General features: G+C 32.8%; 2 protein-coding genes across 5 annotated transcripts; one reads left to right on the forward strand and one right to left on the reverse strand.

Moving 5' to 3' along the window:
• Window positions 1-8194: 8194 nt before the first annotated feature.
• LOC113727064 (magnesium transporter MRS2-11, chloroplastic-like) lies at window positions 8195-17575 on the forward strand. Of its 4 annotated transcripts, none has more exons than XM_072076358.1 (14): window positions 8195-8773; window positions 9584-9656; window positions 10035-10105; window positions 10416-10501; window positions 10651-10741; window positions 11345-11413; window positions 11786-11866; window positions 11967-12132; window positions 12253-12298; window positions 13414-13494; window positions 14505-14587; window positions 16541-16584; window positions 16692-16795; window positions 17144-17575. In XM_072076358.1, exons 1-13 carry the CDS (start codon window positions 8393-8395, stop codon window positions 16785-16787), a joined length of 1368 nt encoding a protein of 455 aa, XP_071932459.1. In that variant the 5' UTR covers window positions 8195-8392; the 3' UTR covers window positions 16788-16795; window positions 17144-17575. The 4 variants fall into 4 exon arrangements, 2 of the variants coding, with proteins under 2 accessions (XP_071932459.1, XP_071932460.1); XR_011839636.1 differs by having other exon boundaries at window positions 8258-8773; window positions 16541-16606; window positions 17144-17264; XR_011839637.1 differs by having other exon boundaries at window positions 8258-8773; window positions 16541-16606; window positions 17212-17264.
• An 884-nt stretch (window positions 17576-18459) lies between these two features.
• On the reverse strand, window positions 18460-21549 carry LOC113727073 (uncharacterized). The gene is made up of 4 exons (XM_027251051.2): window positions 21086-21549; window positions 19584-20558; window positions 19156-19203; window positions 18460-18992 (listed from the first exon to the last, which is right to left on the reverse strand). The coding sequence occupies exons 1-4, from the start codon at window positions 21311-21313 to the stop codon at window positions 18576-18578; spliced, it is 1668 nt and encodes a 555-aa protein (XP_027106852.2). The 5' UTR covers window positions 21314-21549; the 3' UTR covers window positions 18460-18575.
• Between the last annotated feature and the right edge of the window lie 1588 nt (window positions 21550-23137).

The raw sequence follows: 23137 nt of genomic DNA on the forward strand, positions 1-23137 counted from the left end.
AACCAGGTTTTTTCCATCTTTTCTTTTTTTACCTTTTTGTTTTCCTTTTTTTTATACCATAAATATCTCTCAAACAACTCCAATGGAAGATCTAAGTTAAAAAAGGGATAAACATAAAAAAAAAGTAAAAAATTCACCTAGAAACATTTTATCAATTTTATGATTTGACCTCTCGAGTACTAGAAAACTATTATTACACCTAGAAACATTTTAAAACTTATAGCTACAGCCCTAAATTCTTGTACTACTTTTCAAATAAGCCTTTCAATTTGGTTTTAAACTTGTTTTTTTTTACCTCAAGGATAGAAACCCACACACACACACTTACACTCAGTAGACGCAGAGAGCATCGAGAAACCGGCCCAACAGAGCAATCTAAGGGGGACCCACAGAGAAACCCTATCCAGCCAATTGGTAATTTGGTTTTAAACTTGTTGACTATGCCTTAAATTATAAATTGCATTAATTGCTACTTAATTATACTACCTTATTTGTATTTTCTTGTAAAGTATCTTAGAAATATCAAACACACATTGAATTTACCTTTCTTAATATTAATATGTTTTTAGAAATTTTATATAATATATTAATTTTTAAAATTAAATATATTTATGACATTACGATAACATCATCCAATTCTTGGATAGGTTTGATCAAGGTGAATCCATTGACCTCTAACCTTGACCGAGTGGATGGCCGATCCAAGTTGCAAAACATTGTGTGTTATTTGGAGAGAAAGATAACAACCGTCTCTCTTTCCGATCATTTGCTCCCACAACATGGTGCCATCGTACTACGTAGCTCCTGTAATATTCTCCATCATCACCTGGCATCACCACCAAAACCCTCAACCTCTCACTCCTTTGAAGTTTTTCTCAGTCCCATCTATTTCCTTTTCACCTCTCAAAGGTTTTTCATAGAACAAAAGTGCCCATATTCAACAATCAACTATTCAACCGTGTCTGTACCCATTGGTTCTTACCCACTTTGATATTCTTAGGCCTAGCATGCTGGTTCTTTGTGGCCACTCATCTTTCACATACTCATCATTGTCATGTTCTAATTCTTGTCTGCATAATTGTCCATGGGCTTGTCAGATTATCTTTGATATATTCATACTATACTATCACACTAAGATTCATGAGTGGTTGGCTGGTCATGCGCCTGGTGCCCTTCTCCAAGCTATCTTTCCTATACTCTTGTGTGCGGATACTACATTAGCGCGTCTAGCTTTTGCCCTTGAGCTAGCATTCTAGACGTGCTATCTTTTTCTTGTTTTTAATGGCTGTTACAATACTGTGCCGCAGGAGGTTGGTCAGAGCTCCAATTGATATAGGATTCATGGCTTTTTTTTTTCTGTAGTGCTACTATGGGCCTGTTAGGAGATGTAGTTTTTTAGCAAGTTTGTATAAAACTAGTTTTTTAACAACTTTTGCTACAGGAATCCCAAAAAATTTTTCTAAATTTTTTACCTACACACTTCAAAAATTTAATACACAAAAACTTTTTCTTCAACTTTTCTTCTTTTTCCTTCCTTACCCAACCCACCACGCCAGCCATCACCTCTACCACCTCTTCCGGCGCCGATCACCTCAAAAGTTTTTTTTTTCTGTCCTTCTCCCTCGCCCCCTCTCCTCCCCTCTTCCCCTCTCCCTCCAGCTAGTTGTGATATGGTCGCGCGACCAGATCGCAAAGGGAGAGGGGGTGGGTGGCGGGGGAGAGAGAGGGGAGGGGAGAGAAAAAGCTAAAAAAAATAAAAATCCATGATCGGCCTTTCTTTGGCATCGGAGTGCGAGGGGGAGATGGGAGAAAAGGGGTGGCGGTAGAGGGAGAGGGAGGGGTGGCGGGTAGAGGGGATGGCGGAGGAGAGGGGAGGAAAGGGATGGTGGGCAGAGGGGGTGACGGGGGAGAGGGGAGGAAAGGGGTAGCGGGGGAGGGAGGGGGCAAAGAGGAGAAAAGGGAAAAAAAAAATTTGTATGTGTTTGCAGAGTTCGGGAGAGGGAACATGGGAGGGGGAGGGGGAAGGGAGGAAGGGAAAAAAAAAAGAAAGGAAGAAAAAGAAAAAGAACGAAAAAAAAGGAAAAGAAAAAAAAAGTTTTTTCATCTTACAAAAGTTTTTCTATAATTTCTACAGCGATCTACAGTAAAGTTTTATACAAACACCCAAAAAACTCACCTTCCAAACAGGCTCTATATTTGTTTATGTACTGGAGCATTACATTAGTTGAGAGACTTCACGTGGGATTATCAGCAATTTTGGTTTTTGTTAAGGGTGCTGCCATGCACTTTGATGCATGATCGACCCGGCCGTTGCAGCAACATGGGTTTTGCTTGGATTTTTTGATGTTTGGGTTTTCTGATGTCTGCCATCTTGATATGCTATAGTTGAGCTTCAGCTAGGTACCATTAGCCTCACTATCTTTCTGACACTTGACTTTATCGCTGCTGCATTAGTATGTTTGACCTTTATTCACGAGCATACTAGGTATGGCATGTTCTTCTTGTTCTCTTGTTCTCCATGGCACGAGCGATTGTTAGAACTCGATTTGATGCTGCAAGAGATGGTTAGAACTCCATTTGACATAGGAATATTGGCTTTTTCTCGTGTCGCTGTATTTATTTTATACTAGACCATTAACTTGTTGAGGCATATGACTTTACATGGAATTGGCGGCAATTTCTGCTTTTGCAAGAGTCATTGCTATGAACTTTGATCCAAGATGCACCGGATGTTGCAGATATTGCATAGGCCTATCATATACTACTTTGATGTGTATATCATATGTTTTTTGGGTTTTTAGATCTACTTTATGATTTTGTTATTGCAATTGTGATCCTTTTATTTTACATGATTTGAGTTTTTGATTAAATCTTATATACACTTATAGTGTACGCACTATTATAGTAGGATGCATGATATATGTTCAAAATTTAGATTTTAAATTCAAATTTAGGTTAGTGGTCATGCATTTAAACCTGAAAATATCCGTAGTGTCAATGAATAAAAAATTTAATCCTTCAATTTTTTATGTGCTCTACTATGTTTTTATCTTTTCAAGAAGTTTTACTTTTATGGTTCTAGAATATATTAGTGTGAAAGGATTTTTAACTATGATTTTGTTTTAGGAAGAGGGGATGGACTAGGTGATTTGGGGTTCGAGAAGAGGTTCCAAATTTGAACCCCTCTCACTTACACAAAAAATTATAATTTTATTCCCACTTATATGATTTATGATTGTGTTCCTACTTATGTGGTTTTATTCCTACTTATATGGTGGAAAAGAATTATTGAATCTATGAACATGAATAAGGTCACTCTCCAAGTGTTCTCATTTGATTGATTGTTGGTATTATACTCTAGGCTCCGTTTGGATTCAACATTTTTTTAAAAATAATTTTTTCATCTACAATGTTAAGTAATACACAAACAAAAACAACTCCAAAAACACATATCCAAACAATATATCAAAAAAACTCCAAATATACAAAAAAATTAGGAATTTTCAATTTCAAATTATGCGAATTTGGTTCGAATTCGGTAGTGGAGTTTTTGAAATCCAAAATAGAAATCAGATTTTTCAATTTCAATTTCGTTTTATATTATATATATATATATTAATATTTATTTATATATAATATTTTTTATTTCAATTTTGTTTTATAATATGTATAATTCAATTTGTATATTTCAATTATGTATATTATATTATATATAAAAATTATATTAATATGTATATGTATATTTCAATTATGTATATTAATATGTATGTTATATATATTATATCAATTGAAATAAATATATATTCATATATAAATATTAATATTTTGTTTAAAATATATTTATATATTTATATAAATTTATAAATATATTTATTTCAATTTTGTTTTATAAATATATATAATATACATAATTTAAATATACAAATTGAAATATACATATTATAAAACAAAATTGAAATAAATATATTTATAAATTTATATAAGTATATATAAATAAATATATATTTATATAAATATATTTATATAAATAAATATATATATTCATATATAAATATTAATATTTTGTTTAAAATGTATTTCAATTTTGTTTTATATATATATATAAATACATTTTAAACAAATTATTAATATTTATATATGAATATATATATTTATTTCAATTGATATAATATATATAACATACATATTAATATACATAATTGAAATATACATATACATATTAATGTAATATATATAATATAATATACATAATTGAAATATACAAATTGAAATATACATATTAATATAAAATGCTAAGATGTTTAACTTTCTAATTTTTTCTGAATTATATCTACTGTTCTAGAGGTTATTTAAGATATCCTACTGGATTTCTTCTAAATTACCTTCCTCACAGCTGTTAAAATGTAAATTGGTTCCCTTGAGATGTTTGGTTAACTCCCATTGGCCAATCTGAGCTTTGGGTAGTTGTTGTGCCATCTGTATCAAAAATTGTGTTAGCTATTCTAGATAAATAATTTGCTAATTGATTATTACTACCTTTCTGATGTTCAAATATTACTTTGTAGCCACTACCTATTATACTATCATAAAAAATTAACCATCTTCTAGTGCTACTTCTTTTTTCTCTATGAGTATTATAAAAGCTAACTATCGCTTTACAATCAGTTCTAAGGGTTATTTCTGGTTTATTTAAAATGAATAATCTAAAACTATCTAATCCGTATCTGACTGCTAAGAGTTCAACATCTATGCTGCTAATATTTCATTTTTCTTTATATTTTCCACTATTGTATCTACAAATCTGTTCTTCTGTTTTCTTGCTATATTTATTTGATTTTGCTAACAAAATTGCTCCCCATCCTAAGTTACTTCCGTCACATTCTATTACTAAATAATCTGTGTCTAGGGGTAATTTTAAATCTCTGAGTTTGCTAATTTCTTGCTTTATTTCTTGTACTAATTTATGTCTTCTTTATTAAAAAACTCCTGACCTTTTAAAGATGTCTTGCTATAAAGAGGTACTACTAATCTATTTAGATTTGGTACAAAAGGTCTTGCATAATTTAATAATCCTAAAAATTGTTACAATTTTTTAGTTTCTTCCATTTTATCTCCCAGGAATATAGGGGGAAGAATCAAAATTCTTCACAAGTATATAGGACTCATTCTTTTGATACTATGGAGATGACTGGAGAAAGGCCTCCATACATGTCAAAAAGAATCCAAGAGCTTGACTGCTCAGAGGTCCACGTACATAAAGAATTGATAGATATAGAAGAAATTTTAGAAAACTATGATGAAATAGAAATTAGTTTAGAACTTTTAGGAAATGAAAAGATCTATAATTTATTAGAAACATGGCATAATGAAATAGACAGTTTAATTAGCAAGTTAGAAAAATTAGAAATTTTTGGAGAAAACCCACAAAAACATTGGGAAAAAGATAAAACCTTATGTAAACTAGAAATCTTAAATCCAGGATTAAAAATTAGCACAGCAAAGATAGAAGCTAGTAATGAAGATATTAAAGAATTTGAAATGCATATAGGAGATTTAAATAAATTAAAAATAATTAGAAGAAGTGAAAGTCCGCATAGAAGTGCAGCATTTATAGGTAAGAAACATAGTAAAATAGTTAGGGGAAAAAGTAGAATGGTAATTAATTATAAAAGGTTAAATGATAACATTAAAGAAGATAGTTATGATATACCAAATAAAAATGAATTAATTAACAGAATACAATTTAGATATATATTTAGTAAATTTGATGGTAAATCAGGATTTTGGCAAGTTAGAATGCATCCAGATAGTATAGAATGGACAGCTTTTACATGACCACTAGGTCATTTCGAATGGCTAGTAATGCCTTTTGGACTAAAAAATGCACCAGCAATATTCCAAAGAAAAATGGATAATATATTTAACAAGTATAAGGATTTTGTAATAGTATACATAGACGACATATTAGTATTTTCTAAAATCAGGAAGGAAGCTTTTTATAATATATATTTTAATTTTTATTATTGTGAAATGTCAATAATATTCTTTATTTAAAATTATATATAAAATATTAATTTTTATTACTTGAGTTTGATTAGGTTTGATTGAGCTCGAATTAGCTTGATTGAGATTAATTTGAATTGATTACATTTAATTAAACTCGAGCTCGAGTTCCATAAATTGATGTCAAACTCAAATTTTAAAAACTTGACAAGCTCGAGCTCGAATTTAGTTATTTTGCCTCACACTACTCGAGTTCGACTCGACTCGATAGCAGCACTATGTAGGACATTTAAAATTAGTTTTTGCAGAATTCATCAAACATGGTATAATAATAAGTAGCAAAAAGGCACAATTCTTTAGAAAAATATAGAATTTCTAGGAACAAAAATAGGACAAGGTAGAATAAAATTACAACCACATATTTGTAAAAATATATTAGAATTGAAATATATATATATTTATTTCAATTGATATAATATATATAATATACATAATTGAAATATACAAATTAATATATAATAATATACATATTATAAAACAAAATTGCAATAAATATATTTTTAAATTTATATAAATATTTATAAATATATATTTATATATTGATATAAATATTTATAAATATATTTTAAACAAAATTAATATTTATATATAAATATATATATTTATTTCAATTGATATAATATATATAATATACATGTTAATTTTCAGTTAATTGAAATATACAAATTAATATATATTAATATACATATTATAAAACAAAATTGAAATAAATATATTTATAAATTTATATAAATACATTTTAAACAAAATATTTATATTTATATTTATTTATTTCAAGTGATATAATATATATAATATACATATTAATATTACTATAATTTATATATATAATATAATATACATAATTGAAATATACATATTAATATTACTATAATTTATATATATATAATATAATATACATAATTGAAATATACATATTAATATATATTAATTTGTATATTTCAATTACGTATTTATATTATATATAATTTATATTATTATTAATATGTATATTTCAATTAACTGAAAATTAATACGTATATTATGTATATTATATCAATTTAAATAAATAAATAAATATTTATATATAAATATTAATTTTGTTTAAAATATATTTATATCAATATATAAATTTATTTATTTATATAAATTTATAAATATATTTATTTCAATTTTGTTTTATAATATGTATATTAATATATATTAATTTGTATATTTCAATTTGTATATTTTAATTATGTATTTATATTATATATATAAGTTATATTAATATTAATATGTATATTTCAATTATGTATATTATATATATTATATCAATTGAAGTAAATAAATATATATTTGTATATAACTATTAATATTTTGTTTAAAATATATTTTATTATATGTATTTACCTAATTTTATAAATATATTTATTTCAATTTTGTTTTATAATATGTATATTAATATATATATATATTTATATATGTATATTAAATATATATTAATATACATATATTTAAATATATGTATACATATATACATATTTAAATATATACACATATACATATATATTAAATATATGTATTTATATAAATATATATTTAATATACATATATAAATATATATTTATTAATATACATATTATATAATAAATTGAAATACAAAATATTATATATATAAATAAATATTAATATATAGAAACAGAGCCAGTATATACTTAAAAATTTCTAAATTATAAAAATATTTAAAAATATATTTTAAAAATACCTCTAAAAACAATCCAAAAAATTTTTCATATACACAGCAAAAGTAAAATTTTTAAAAAACACCTCAAAAAAAACTAATTCAAACGGAGCCTAAATTTTGAAAAAATCAATTTTATGATGTTTTCTTTTTACTTTTGTATTAAAATTTTTGATTAATAATTTAGAATTTATGAAAGTAACTTTGAATTTTTCTAATAAGTGTCCAAGGCTTCTGAAATTATTTTCCGGCAAAACGAAAACGCATATTCGAGTTCAGCAATTTAGGTAAAGGCGCGGTTGGGGAAGATCGAAAGAATTAAAAAAAAAGTTTGGGGTGAAAAAGCACAAACTTCACTTCTCAGAGAATGAAAAGTTGAGTTATTGCCACGCCAGATATAAAAATTGAAGTATTTCTGATTTTAATTTCACAGATTATTCACCACCACCAACTTCATAGTTCCTTCTCTCGCTCAGAAACCACACACAGACAGCACCCACACTGCGTGATCTATGTACGTATACCTCTACACAGAGAGATGATTGACGACGACACCTCACCATATTATCTCAAAAGACACACTCACACACTGATAAAACCTCCTCACATGATCGCTACCAATTCGCTATGGCTTCTTTACAGTTCCTCCAATTACCAGTTCACTCCTCCCAATTTAACGATCTCCTCACCGGATATTCACTTCTCCGATCGCGTCTGGAGGCATCCGATTCAAAAAATGCGTTGCTAGTTTTGCGGAGTTCGCTAAGGTTGCGTAGAAACTACGGTGAAGCTCTCCGGCCAGTGCCGGTGAGAGTTAAGTGTTTTTCGAATTCCACGGAGGAAAAAGAGGCTGAGGTTGTCAGTAACGAAGGTAATGATGAGAATAATGTCGGGAACCAACTGGATTTGGCAAGGCAGGATTTGCCGAATGGTTCCGCCAATTCGCAGAGGATTGTTACATCCACAGGGGATTCACTCTCCCTTGGGATCCGCGAACCTGTTTATGAGGTGATCATGTCATTTTTACTTGGTTCCTAAAAGTTTTGAGTGTGATTTCGTGATTTTTGGAATTAATCCTGAGTTTATAATTTGTGAAATTGAGCTAGTTGGTAAGCAATTAAGATGAGATTATTGAAGCAATTGATATTTGTGTTGCTGTGGAAATCAGAATTTGTGAAATAGCTTGCAAAATAATCTCAGAAAAGGAAAACTTTGTTACTCGGCTACTGATGCAGAGCTACTATTAATTGTGAAATTTGTATGTTCAAAATGAAGCTAACGAATCGAGGTAGTATGGTAGCTAACAAGCAAAATTTGTATATTGTGAGCGAATAGTCCTTCACATGTTAGAGATGCAGAACTATAGGCTTTCAACCAGTAAAAATGAAATTTATAGTAAGACAATACTTTGGACGGAGAGATTATGTCAGAAGGTTGCACTTGTAACAGTCAGCAAAGAGGTTCTAATGTTCGAAAAAGTTCTAAGAGGCTACAATAGAATAGGATTTTCAACCAAGAAACCGTTTTTGGAGTGAACATAGAAAGGAAGTTTTTCGACTTAGTTACTGATACGGTGCTACTATGAGTTCTGGAATTTATTCATTTTACTTGAAAATAAAGGAAATTTTGAGAAAAGTTAAGGAACTATTCTTGATATGTGGAGATGAGGAACTATGGGCTTATCCACTTATAATGAAGTTTCTAATTTGTATCAGCAACTTGTGTGAATGCTCTTTTGATTTGATTACCTTCGTTTTCTTCTGGGATATACAATCAGGAGGATTATGTCTTACATGCTAATGGATTTTCCTCCAATAGGTGGTGGAAGTGAAGTTAAATGGGATGGTATCTACACGGAAAATAAACAGACGGCACTTGCTGAAGTCAAGTGGTGAGCAGGAATCTTCTTGAAATTGTTTATTTTCTTTGAAACAAAGTTGAGTTTTCTTATTTCGGAGGTAAAGATCTGTATAGAGTTCAGAATTTGATGCAAGATAGATATATTGTGAGCTGGAGCTTAGATTGTAGAATTTTTTTCTTTTAGGAATATTTGGTATTTTGTATGCCAAATATTTTGTATGCCATTCCATGTGGATATTCATGGATGATTTTGTATTTAATCTTGAGGCTTTCACATAACCTGTTTCATTTGGTCTCTCTCTCTCTCTCTCTATATATATATATATATATATATATATATATCTATCTATTTCTCCCTCTCTCTTGAAATAGATCTCATTTTAATCTCTTGATATGTACTCACTTCCAGGTCTTCGTCCTCGGGATGTTAGAAGTGTCGACCCATCATTGTGGTTGACAAACACAATGCCTTCTTTGTTGGTAGGCATCAAATCTCACCCTTTCTTGCCTGTGACTGTTCCTCTTTTAGTTGCAAAATTAGTTGCAGCATTGCAATGTTTATACTTTCTCTTGTGCCCTACCTAAGTCCATACTGGATCATATATGCATATATGTTTACACACACACACACACGTCTTTCTGGAACTACTTAAAACAGGATGGGGATTGATATAGTTGATTAGGGTCTTCTCTCACCAAAACTTGATGCTGAAATGTGGAATTTCAGATTGTTTTGCTTAAATTCTGTCTGATTCTGATCTCCATTGACCTCTGCAAATCTCTATTCTAGGTTCGCGAGCATGCAATTCTCTTGAACTTGGGCTCCTTACGGGCAATAGTGATGCAAGAAAGTGTTTTAATTTTTAACTATAACCGGTAAACACCTGATTACTTAGATGATGCTACTTAAGTAGACATTTATTATTGCTTTTTTGTACTGTTATTTTAGTTAATTAAATAGTTAAGGTTATGATCGACGAGAACAGATTAATTATTATGACCCTTGCTTTCCTTATCTTTTGCAGTAAAGGAGGAAAAGCTTTCATTGATGCATTATTGCCTCGCTTAAACCCTGAAAACATGAGTGGAGGACCATCAATGCCATTTGTGCTTGAGGTAGTCTGTTACCATTAGCCTATGATTTGATTGTGAAACTTCAATTGCATGGTCATTAATCCACAAACTTCTTATTTCTCGTAGGAATTAACTGTCTCTGGTTTCAAAATATTAACCAGGTTAATGCCATTTAATGTCAGAAATAATCCAAAATCATTCTCTCTTGCTGTTATGCAATTGACCATGACAAGTGGCTTTTAGATTGCAAATTCAGATGCAATAGCTATCAGGATTAGTAAGTTCCTCAGGGGGCCAATATGTGATTAAAAACTGTGGAAAATTGAGGCAAATTAGAATGACATCCAAAGTTGTTTTTGTTGCCCAAGTACCATTATCTTGTAATTGCCAATTTATTTTGTATTGCTCAAAATGATCCTTCGGACAGCATCTCTTCATATTCATATGTGTTCTAGTTGTGAATTGCTTCTTTTGCTAAATATCCTTGCCAAAAGCTTTATGGCCTTCCGTAGCATTTTTTATCTTCATCAACTTTCCCATGCTTATTCTTTTATCTAAACATGTTAAAGCTGAATCCTATCCTGTCCTTGTTTTTAAATTACATTTCTGAGGTTTCCCAAAATCTTCATAAGCAAATAATTTCAGGTGGTTGAAGCAGCCTTGCATTCTCGAATACAGCGATTGGAGCATAGACTAATGGATTTAGAACCACGTGTGAGTATGGAGACACTGTGAGTACATTGATTTATTTGCATTTTGAACAATTTGATGATAGGTTGACTATGGAATGGAAGAATTGGGATTTAGGGTAAAATTGGTCACTAGAACAGACCCTAGTCTTCTGGTACCACTCTAGCATTATGCTTTTGTGGACTCCAAGTTTACTTAAACATTGGAGACATTTATCATGTATATATTGGTTTTGGCATAATATTGAAAGAAGTAGAGAGTTGTCCTTGTTTCAATTAGATTAATTATGTTTGAAAACCATGGTCTTGTGCATCATGCTTTCCACCGTGCGATATGAATTCTGATCCTTGTGTCTTACTTTGCTGGCTCACAAACATATGCTGCCACTTACTGTAGGTCCAATCTTTACTGGAGGTTTTGCCAAACCGATTAACTGCTGATATGTTGGAGCAACTTCGTATTAGCAAGCATACATTGGTATACAGTTAGTTTATGCCTTTGCTCAAGATATATTAAGATGTTTTCTGAGAAGTGATTTTCTGAAATAATTTAGTTGATGTGACTGTTTTCATGAAAGGTTGAACTGGGTTCAAGGGCTGGGGCTCTCAAGCAAATGCTTCTTGATATTCTTGAGGATACTCCAGAAATAAGACGTATATGCATCATGGGAAGAAATTGCACCCTTAACAAAGAAAATAGTGAGATGGAATGTTCCGTTCCTCTGGAGAAACAGATTGCTGAAGGTGAGGAACATATTGATTTGTCTATGGTGCTTCCATGTTCAGGATGACATACTTTTGGCAAGACGAAATGGGCTATTTGATCTTATCATCTGCTATTTCTTGCTTGTTTCTCGTTTGCAGAGGAGGAGGAAGAAATTGAGATGCTTTTGGAAAACTATTTGCAACGGTCAGTTCTCATGCTCATTTTTCTCCATGTCAAGCGCTGAAATCTAATTTTTCCATTCACTCATATCAAACACAAGCAGAGCCAGAGATGCTTCCTTCAGACCACGTAGAGTCCTGATATTACTGAAACATTGTCATGGATGTTTTCATAAGGCTAAAACCAAACTGCAAGATGCCTTGTAGATAATATGAGGATTTGTATTCCTATCAATCTGTAATTATTTGGGATTTGTAATAGCTTGCAATTTTCACTGATATTTGAATTTCACCCGAAGGAGAGGTTGTGAACTAGAATTTCCTAGTATGTCGGCATTTAGGCACAATTAATTTTGCGAACCTCACCTCTTAACCATTGCATTAGTGACTTTTGCGCAACTGGAAAGATAATTAGCAGGCCATTGGCTGTGGGTAGATATTGATTTGGGAAGATGCATGAGATTATACTATAGGTTATGCTTGTCTCTATTGATTTCTTCTAGGAGTGTATTTTGTGCATGGAAATTTATCCTGTTAACTGTTCCTGCTTGAAACTGGTTTGGTGTGTCCTGAACTTTCACAGCATTTGAATGAAGAAGTTGAAAATACCTGGTCAATTAAGTCAAAAGAGGTGCACCAGGGAAAAGTGATCCCAGTTGTTGCTTTGTTTCAAGGTTCATTATCAGTACAAGAAAAGCCTTCTTTTATGGTCTGAACATTATAAGCCGGCTATAATGTAGTCCTGAAAATTGATCCTGTAGTGGTTTCAGTCTTTGAATATTTGTTCAAGATAATAGCAGCTGATGAAGTACTGCAGTCTCTCTCCATGGTGGTGTTTTCTACTATGTTGATTGGTGTCAAGAAGATTCTTTATAAATATCTTGCCATATGTGTTAATTCATCATGTATTTCTGGAGTTCCTTACTTTCTTCCACTTTATGTTTGTCAATTTTCTCTGCCTCCCTAGAAAAGGCTATTAAAAGATGCCCACTGACCTGCATTTGCTGCAGCAAAAATTATCGATGCATAAATATATATATTTTTTTTACAAATGCATTTATTAGGAGTTGTCTTGTTCCTTTTTTTTTCCTTTTTTGGATTTTGGGATATGTTAATCTTAATTACTTCTTTCTACTGTAGATGTGAATCTTGTGATGGTCAAGCCGAGAGGCTTCTTGACTCTGCAAAAGAAATGGAAGACTCAATTGCTGTTAACCTAAGGTTAGTGTATTTCTCCAGTGTTCCTTAGTTTTATTTGTTTCGGGATAAATATTCAAAGAATTAGATCTTTCACTTTGTAGAGACTCCAATAAAAATAAAAGGATGAATGAGACCCGAAAGAGAAGATGTCAGGATGCAAATTAAGGATGAAGGCTTGAAAGTGATTAAAACTAATAACTGTGGTTTTGCAAGCAATATATTCTGCAAATTACTAAACATGACCAGCAAAGCAGCACTGTTCATGCTGGTGAAACAACATGGGAATCCAGCAGCTTGTGTATTGTAAACTGCTTACCTGCAAATAATAGTAATTAGTGGCTTGCATATTGCTGCATGCTGTGAAGTTTGAGCTGAGTTTACTTAGTTGAAGTCATCTTCAAGTATTGCAAGTTTTGCAACTGAAGTAGCTTGTACGCATAAATTTTGTGTGCTGCTGGTGTTACTAGGATGCTCTAACAATAAATACAGTGAAATCTAATTGTCGTATGAAAGAACTTAACAATGAAATTACAAGTTGTATAGAGCAGACGTTGGCTACTGGGAGCAGTCGCTAGTGCCTTAAATCTGTAAATATTGATGCACAACTAATTTGGTAGAGTTTTCATACTTAAACTTTGAAGTAAATCAAAATGATAAAAATAGTAACAAGAAATTACTTGAAAATGATGTCAGATCTCATTCTTGGTGATGTGGTCTTAACCAAGTACAAGCAAAAGCATAGATGCAGTGCATAATTGCAATAATATTTTCAGAGACAAAAAAATGCAGACAATAAGGATAAAACAATGGGCATAGGGAACCATTAGTCTTGTACGTGTGTTACTATCCCCAGAATAGTAAATGCATAGGTAATTATGGTTTATCTGTCAATGTTATGGATGCAAGGCACAAAAGGCAATGAAGATAGTAGCATAATCTTTTATCTTTAAGTGATAGTACTCTTCATTGAAGCTAGGAATTTCGCCAGTTGTTAATGGTTTTATTGGTATAATGTCTCTTTTCTTATTTAGCTCCCGGAGGCTTGAGGTGAGCAGAGTCGAGCTTCTTCTTCAGGTTGGCGCATTCTGTGTTGCAGTTGGTGCTCTAGTTGCTGGTATTTAGTCCTTAACTATGTTTGCTTTTATTTGGACAATCTGTATGTTCTTTACTTGCACTGTTTTCTTCTCAATCATCGAGTGTTAGAGATCAATTTAAAGTTCTTCCCATTTACATCACATTAGATTAGGTGTTATCAGTTGATCATTTTTGTCCAAATGAAGTGATGTGTTTCCCCAAATTGTGAGCGACTGTGATGTTCTGCATTCCAGGCTATCAATTGGCGAAATCTAGGAGATCCTATGCATATGTATGTCTCACATGCATCTACTTTTTCTGAAAATGAAATATTTGAAAGATATCTCAAAGTGGTAATCTGCATATGAATCACAAAATGTAGAGCATAGGTATATTGTCCATATAAAAGTACGTATGAGAAAGACACCTTCTTTCTTGATCTGAAATATGAAGTGCAATTAGTGTAAAGTTGTTGCATCTGGTCTTGAGTGATACAACTTAAGATGTGCTTGAATTTTTTTAGCTTGACTCACACACATGTGAACACCCAGCTAGAGACATGTTAAAGAGGGGCTCTAAAGAGGGAGGGATACAGTATATACATTGTTTCTTGTTTTTTTAAAATAATTATTTTTATCAGAGTCAAGACATGATAATTGCTATCAAGGCATTACAAATCCTTGTCTTTCATTATCATGCATTCGCTTTTCAAGAGCCTGTTCTGGAATAGCACATTTGGTTTTTTCACTTTTCAGTCTTGTAGGACATAAGCATATCTTTCTAGTTTTGATTTTGTTAATTATTAGATTCCTGCTTGACATCTATGCTTCTGATTAGCAGTTTCAGGTAGCTTATGTTGATATAAAATTGGTTGAAGCTGTGAAAGCCAAAAGCAAGGAGAAATTAGGTTCTAGTTCTGATGTCAGATATATTAGCTAATTATGTTTCTAATAGTGGCTAAAACCTTCACAGGCTTAAACTAGGTTTCTTTTTATTTTTTATTTTTTTGGCAGTGGGTTTTCTGTGCGTTGGTTTTTTGTTTTTTTGTTGTTTTAGGGGGGGGGGGGGTTGCAAATAGGAAGATCCATGATCCATGCTGCCTGACTCACCTAAAAATTTTATTAAAACAAACTTGGACCATTTTCATTTTATATTAGCTCTTACTGTTGTCTAGTGCACGATTTAGTTCGTTCGTTTACTAAACCGGCTTTTGGTAGTATCCATTTGAGCACTTTTAGAAGAGAGTAATCACATGTGCAAGGATTGTTGGGTAAGCATACATAGTAGAAAGTCGGATTCAGGAGATTCAAGTGTACCATGTTGTGGAAACTCTTGTCATAGGTGCATTGGAGCTGTGTGTGCACTTTGCATGAAGGAAGATTTCAGAGAAGCCAAAGTGTTTATTGCCATGACTCTGTCAAATTGAGTTTTATAAGCTATAAGAGCTTGACTTCCCTACTAGAAATATTTGGATGCCACGGATACATATGGGTTACGATTATGATTTTAATATCCTACTTTGCATTGATAATATTCTGACTGGAGGGTGGGTTTTTTTTGGTTTTTTTTTTTTTTTTCTTTTGTTGGGGGGAGGGGGATGGGGAGGCTGATAATCTCAGTTTTATGCAAGGAACTTGCATCCATCCAGACTAAAAGATGAGAGTACTGTTTATGCTGTTACCCTTTCTTCACAAAGGATTTCCGAATCATTTAGTAGTCTATATACACCTCCAACGCATTACAGATAAGCTTTCTGCAGACTGAGTAAGAATTAATAGAAAATTATTGGAGTGAATTTACTGCATATTGAGAACAGAAGTGTTCTTATGACTAAAATTGCAAATCTGAATTTTTGAGTTTCCAATTTATTGGTGTGTCATTAGTGAATTTTAAAAACTCAATCTGAGGTCACCCTTGTGCCTTAGTTCTTTCATTTCTTCAGAATGAAGACTATTTCCAGCATGAGCTGCTAATTTGCTCATGTTTTTTACAGGTATATTTGGCATGAACTTGAAATCGTATCTTGAAGAGCATGTGGTATAGCTTCTTTGTCCACTATGTACTAGCTTCCGTCTTTGTCTCTGTATTGCTATACTGTCATTCACAACTTATTCTGTATGTTCATCTTCTTTCGAATCGTGCAGTTTGCATTTTGGCTAACAACAGCTGGGATCATATTTGGCGCTATTGTGGGCTTTTTCCTCACGTATTGGTATCTAAGGGCAAGGAAAATCCTGTAGACATTAAAGTAAGTTTAACTCTCTTCCCTTGCTGGTGATGAAGTTTCTATAACTGTATCGTTTCTCAGATCATGTTTTCAGTAAGTTAATAAAACAAAAATGAATTCATCAGGAAAGCAAAAGGCCCCAAAGGCAGAGAAAAATCTCTCTTTACTGGTTTTCAAAGTTACTATAGTAGTCGTTTTTAGGATAATGGTTTCTGTAAAGTAAAAACTACCCATGGCAGGTCTTTGGCTTCGTATTGCCGATGCTTTGCGAAAGCCTAAACTGTCTCAAGTGAAATTTATTGCTTCCTGTTATCTAGGGTGCTTCAAGACAATTTATCACCTGATACCTAATGAAAATGAGATCCACAGGTTTTTCTTATTTCAAGCAATCGAGTATGAAAGTCAACTCTGAAAGATAAAATGCTTTGTGCTACTAGGATAAGTTATAAGACCACTGTGGAGATTGGTTTGTACTTGTGACGCATACAAAGTTGCAAACCAAGTGCGAAGTATGAGAGTGGACGAGAAGGCTGCATTGCAGTATAGCATTGTTCGACACTTCCAACTGTTTCCAGACAAATTGTCAAACTAATGGAGGTGGATTTCCATAAAGACTTGAAGTTAGGGTTATGGATGAAAAGAATTCAGCTTCAGCAATCATACTTGCAATAGTCATATATTCTAGTAATATTTTGACAAAAACATTTGTACAGATAATTTGTTCATGATCTGTCTTCCCTTCCAACGTAGCTGAATTATATTCTTTGTCGGGTTGGCTCCAATTAAGTTGCATTTGGAAAACTAAGGTTGTGTTTGGATTGCATTTTCCGTCATTTTTCATGGAAAAATTACTGTAGCGATTTGATATATGTGAGGGAAAAAGGTGATAGGGAAATTTAATCACGGAAAACGACAATATTTTCTGACGAAAACAAGCAATCCAAGCAGAGCCTAATTATTTGGAAGGTTGGTTCGACATTATGGCTTAAACATGCTTTTTCTAATCACCTTTCTTATTTTTCTAGCCACTATTTTTTGTCTCATTTATATCATATCATAAAAAATACTACATTGAATTAACATAAAATGGTTTTCAAAATAATGACCAGATTTGTGTTTGTTTTCACGTAGAAAAACATTATTAATTTTTTTTACACGTGTGATATTTAGTTTGAATGCGCTATCAATATGTTAAAGACTGATTCATATTTCTATCTTGTTCAATTTTTTTTGGAACTTTATTCAAGAGAATGCATGATGTAGTTCTATATAAAGTATTAGCACACAAAAGAACAAATTGAAAACAAAAATCAGTCGAGCCCAACTTTATTGTTATCTAAGATTGGTTAGGCTACTTAACAAATGTCAATGTGAGCTCGTGAAAAATCACATTCAAAGCGAGATCTTCGTCCTCAAGCTCAAAGTATTCATTAAATTCTCCGGTGGTTTACAACCTTTCAGATTAATTGCGCACAGCCACAGAGAAAACCATGGTTCCCAATAGAGCAACAGATAGTGCCACAAGCAAAATTACCCTTATACTTTTGATACACAGAAACAATCACTAGCAATATAACCATCCCCAATAGAACAAAGCGTTTATGTGCTGCTGGCTCTATCAAAAAGAACTTGTACTACTGATGGGCTGGATACTCGAATACACAAAGAAATAAATTGCTATCCTCTAACAGCTTAAACTTTTTGATGATTAATGAGCAAACAATTTAATTTACTAAACTTTGTGAACCACAAAAGGGTCAACGGCAACATAAAACAAAGCAATACCAGAATAAATTAACTATCACTGTTTTGGTAGGTTTACATTTGATGGAGAATCTTTAACTTGCTTTGATTTTCCATCAATGTTCATATTCCCAACTCTAACTTCCATCGCCTCCCTCTCATCCTTATCTCTCTTCTTTTCAGCACTGCCATTTTCAATTGCCTGCATTGGAGGATTACAAGAAGATGGCACAAGCCGCCTGGGGCCTGTACTGATCCATGAATGACTAAGACATTGTGCTGCAGTAGGTCTTTTCTCAGGCACAAAATCAAGTATCGGTATCAAGAAATCTGCCAGATCAGTTGCCTCTTGCTCACTAAACTCGTATTTTTCCATTAGCACCTTGTTAAGGGGCCAGAATCTTAATCGACGAATATGCCTTAGATCTCCAAATCTGTTAAAGAATTCCCGTGAATAGCGGCCACCCAAAGCAATCTGCAAGATGCATCTAATGAGCTCAAAAATTGTAGCCTTAGGCAACTATACTAAATTTAAGTTCAAAAAGACATTTACAAAAGATTGTTCATTTAACATAATAACAGGCGGGGGTAATGTATTCTTTTCACATGCGTCAGCGCAGCATAAAAAATCCCCTCACCTTACGTGGCATCATCCCAAGAAGCTCCATCATCAAGGCCAAGTGATCCTGCAAAAATTAGATATACGTAAGGTTCTATGATAGACTAGACAACAATCACCAATATTGCATCTAATTGAATCCTTTGCCAGGATTAAAGGACTGGTTTTTCACTTAACAGATAGATAGCTGGAATTAAATAGGTACTTAAAAGAGGTAAAAATAGATCTTGAAATGCCAACAAAAACTTGAACGAGTCACAACTTGGCAAGGATATCAGTTTTAAAGGTCACAATCAAAGTACCTAAAAGATAATCAGCTGCAGATGATAAAATTAAAGAACCAAAGGCAGAGAAAAACATACATTTGGCAAGACGATCCCTGTTAATGTAGGGGTATTTACAGTTTTGGAATTGATGGATTATAATGCTCATTTTAGTAATACATACCTCATCCCTGTCATAGCTGTCGCCACTGTGAGGATCAAAGAGAACATCTCCAGTGGCCAGCTCAAAGCATATGCAAGCAAATGACCATAGATCAGCGGATGTTGAGTACTTAGATCCAAGAATGACCTCCGGACACCTGTACTGCCTCGTCTGAATATCACTTGTAAACTGTTTATATGTCCAACATGCATTTCCAAAATCTACTAATTTACACTTAAGATCAACCTCACCGAGCAGTTTCTGCCTAATAGAACGGCTACCTCTTTTACTCCCCTGATGTCCATCCTTTGTTCCTTCACCTAGCGGTGACTTATCTTTGGCAGCCGAAGAGTTGGATTGCTCTTCAGCAAGGTCCACACTGGTTTTCTCATCATGGCAAGATTCTTCAGCACTTGTTGCCTCATTATCTTGCTCAATGTCCTCTGCAGCTTCCTTCCCTGCACACCTTTGTGCAGCTCGTTTAGCTTTTCTACGAATTTTCTTTTTCTGATTCTTTGTTAGGTCACCGTTCAAAGTCTTGGCATCTTTAGAGGACCCAGCCTCAGTTAAAGTCCTACTCTTACTCAAAGGAAGAATGAGCGGTGCACCTGATTGCCTTGGATCTTTAGATGGATCAATCATTGACAATAGTAGTATATTTTCTGGCTTCAAATCTGTGTGTATTATAGAAAGCTGGCGATGCAGGTAGTCCAAACCGACCAAAACATGAAAGCAAATTTCTTTGACCATGTGAAGCGGGATCCCTCGGTAGTCCGAGTACTTAATAAGGGTCAGAAGATTGTCACCCAGATACTCAAAAACCATACATACATGCTGCCCATTAGGCCCTGAATGCTTAAAGTGATCCAATAACTTCACCACACACTTCTTATCCTCTGGGTCTCCCTCAGCAATCTGCTTCAATATTGTAATCTCATCCATTGCAGCTTCAGTGTAATGTTGTGCACTCTTCTGAACCTTTAAAGCAACATACCTCTAACCCCCAAAAGCAGCAACAGAAATATTATCACATTGTCAGTTACCAGCACAATACAACAAGTTCATGATATAGGCATCAATGGCCCAGAAAATCATGCATTTTCTAGTTACTCTGTCACTGTGCCTCCTAAACCTAACCACCACCACCCCCTCCCTGGCCCCCTAACCCAGGCCGAAAAAAGACCAAATGCAAGTAATTGCTAGAAACAGAAAAATAAAACGACCAGTAAGCTCAAGTTACAATTCAAACCAATGCGAATCAAAAGCTATCCCATTATATACTTCCCTTGCATCAAGAAAGCATTGCCATAACAAATTCAACTAAATCAGTCCAGATTTTAGGTCAGTTATACAGAAAAGAACCAGTAATTTCATAGACATGCTTAATTCCTAAACAACATAATCTCCTCACGTACGCATCCAAACACACACGCATCATTCTTTACACATGAATTAAATTAGCATCAGCAAAATGTGTAGACAAACATATGCATTTTTCTATAGAGATTGGGAAACAAAATTACAGATTTTTGAGAATCCCAAGCAAGCCAAACTGTGGAAAAATGGCCCCAACCAAGCTTGCTCTGCACCACATATCGACCGTGCTTGAAGGAATCGCCGATTCGGACAGCGTGGTAGCCTCCGCGCCTGTAATCCTCGGTCCCTTCATCCTCCGACGTGTAATCGTAATCGCTGGTCTCACTCCGATCGTCTCCATTCCTTTCCTCCCGGACGTTAGCCACCTCCGCCATCACCAAATCACCGGCTATCGAAGCCCCGGAAAATTATTAAACCCGCCGCAATCCAAATCTACGGTCGAATCTGAAACCACAGCTCGCTCGCTCGCTCGCTCTTGGAATCTCTAGATTCTTCTTACTATGTGTGCGTGTGTATGTGAGAAAGGGGGAGACAACAGGGAAAATTTAGGGTTTCTACTGTTCTTTTTTTTTTTATATTTAGCGATATCATTTATTTTTAGTTCAAGTGGGAGAGAGGAGGGAGATGTGTGAGTGCGGTTTTTTTTTTTTATTACAGCATTAAATTGTTTTTTGTTTTAATTTTCGTAAATTAGTTTTGCTTATTTTCCTTTTTTATTTTTCTTATTGAATTTGTTTGGATTGAAATGATTTCAAATAAAATAATTTATTTCATAAATTTCAATTACCTTTTTATCTTTTCAATCACCTTTTTATTTCACATACATCACATTATAAAATATACTATAGTAATTATCTCAAATAAATCATTCAAATAAATTCCTATCCAAATAAACCCTTTTTTTTTTGGGTTTAGGAGATTATTTTTATTACTTATTTGCAGCAGAGTACTTCCTTTTTTTTAAGGGAAAAAAAAGGAAGATAAGAAATAAAATGGTTATAGCAATAAAGATGCGGGAGAGGGGTCTGCCTTGCCGGGAAATTAAAGCAATGAAGTAATGATTGATAGTGACGGTTTAGTTCTCAGTGCCATTGTGTGTGGAAGTGGTATATCCTGCTCCACTCTGTAATGGATCACTGATTTGTACAACCCCACAAGTATACGTGATTTGGGGGGAAATTTTGTTTTTTTTTTTCAACAAACGATTTGGGGGGAAATTTTGAACAAGTGAAAAAGTCTGCTATTTTCTGAATTGAAGTGCATATAATTCGGGAGTTTGTTTTTTAATTTAACTCTGAACTTCTATATCTATATGTATTGCAGAAAGAATTTTTAGTAGGACCCTCTCAATGGCTTCCTCTTTTTTTTAGATTTTTATATTTATTTTAATATATAAAAAGTAGTGAGGTATAACCAACCTTATCACCAATCAAATTTAAAATTTAAAACATTCCCACTGTCTACTTCATGTTATCACTTGTAGTTTATTATTTATACTTTAAATCATTTTTACTTTTTAATTAAAGACAAATGTTCATTCGTATGCTATTTTAATACAATGTTACATTTTTATAATTAAAAAATATTTGTCACCACACTAACCCTATAATCACCCCTACAAATGAGTTTTGCTAATTACAATCACGTTTCAAAAAAATCACAAATGTACTATTAAATGTAAAGTTGAGAAGGCAAAGTGCAGCTAAATTTAAAGTTAAGAGCCTTACTATATTTAACTCTAAAAAAAATCCCAAGAACGGAACATGTAGTGAGTTATAGATTTTTGTATTTATTTTAATGCATAAAAAGTAGTGGGTTATAACCAACTCTATCACCAGTCAAATTTAAAATTTAAAACTTTTTCATAATCTACTTCATAAACAGTTTATAGTTTGTTGTTTACACTTTAAATCTTTTTTACTCCTTAATTAAAGACAAATGTTTATTCACATGCTATTTTAATACAATTTTAATTGGAAAGCATACAACATGATCAAGAAACAGCAGAACCAATTAGAACTAGATTTTAGCCAAAAAAATTAGGTCTAGATGCCACTGGCACGTTGCCGTAACTTGCGATGCCAATTAGTACTATTTAGCGTTTTTTTTTTTTGTTAGGACACTGTAAATCTTATTTAGGCAAACTTTGGCTCATCAGTGATTTGAGTATCAAGTTATTGAATATACTACAAATCCTA

Source organism: Coffea arabica, chromosome 1c (assembly GCF_036785885.1).
Source record: "Coffea arabica cultivar ET-39 chromosome 1c, Coffea Arabica ET-39 HiFi, whole genome shotgun sequence".
Taxonomy (NCBI): Eukaryota; Viridiplantae; Streptophyta; class Magnoliopsida; order Gentianales; family Rubiaceae; genus Coffea; species Coffea arabica.

Bases quoted from the DNA above. Each gene is read 5' to 3' on its own strand.
- LOC113727064 (XM_072076358.1), top strand. From the start codon at position 8,393: ATGGCTTCTTTACAGTTCCTCCAATTACCAGTTCACTCCTCCCAATTT. The intron at 8,774-9,583 runs GTGATCATGTCA...TTCCTCCAATAG, and splicing joins TCCGCGAACCTGTTTATGAG to GTGGTGGAAGTGAAGTTAAA. The intron at 9,657-10,034 runs GTGAGCAGGAAT...ACTCACTTCCAG, and splicing joins GCACTTGCTGAAGTCAAGTG to GTCTTCGTCCTCGGGATGTT.
- LOC113727073 (XM_027251051.2), bottom strand. From the start codon at position 21,313: ATGGCGGAGGTGGCTAACGTCCGGGAGGAAAGGAATGGAGACGATCGG. The intron at 20,559-21,085 runs GTAATTTTGTTT...TTTGGGGGTTAG, and splicing joins CTTGGGATTCTCAAAAATCT to AGGTATGTTGCTTTAAAGGT. The intron at 18,993-19,155 runs GTGAGGGGATTT...TGCATCTTGCAG, and splicing joins TTGGGATGATGCCACGTAAG to ATTGCTTTGGGTGGCCGCTA.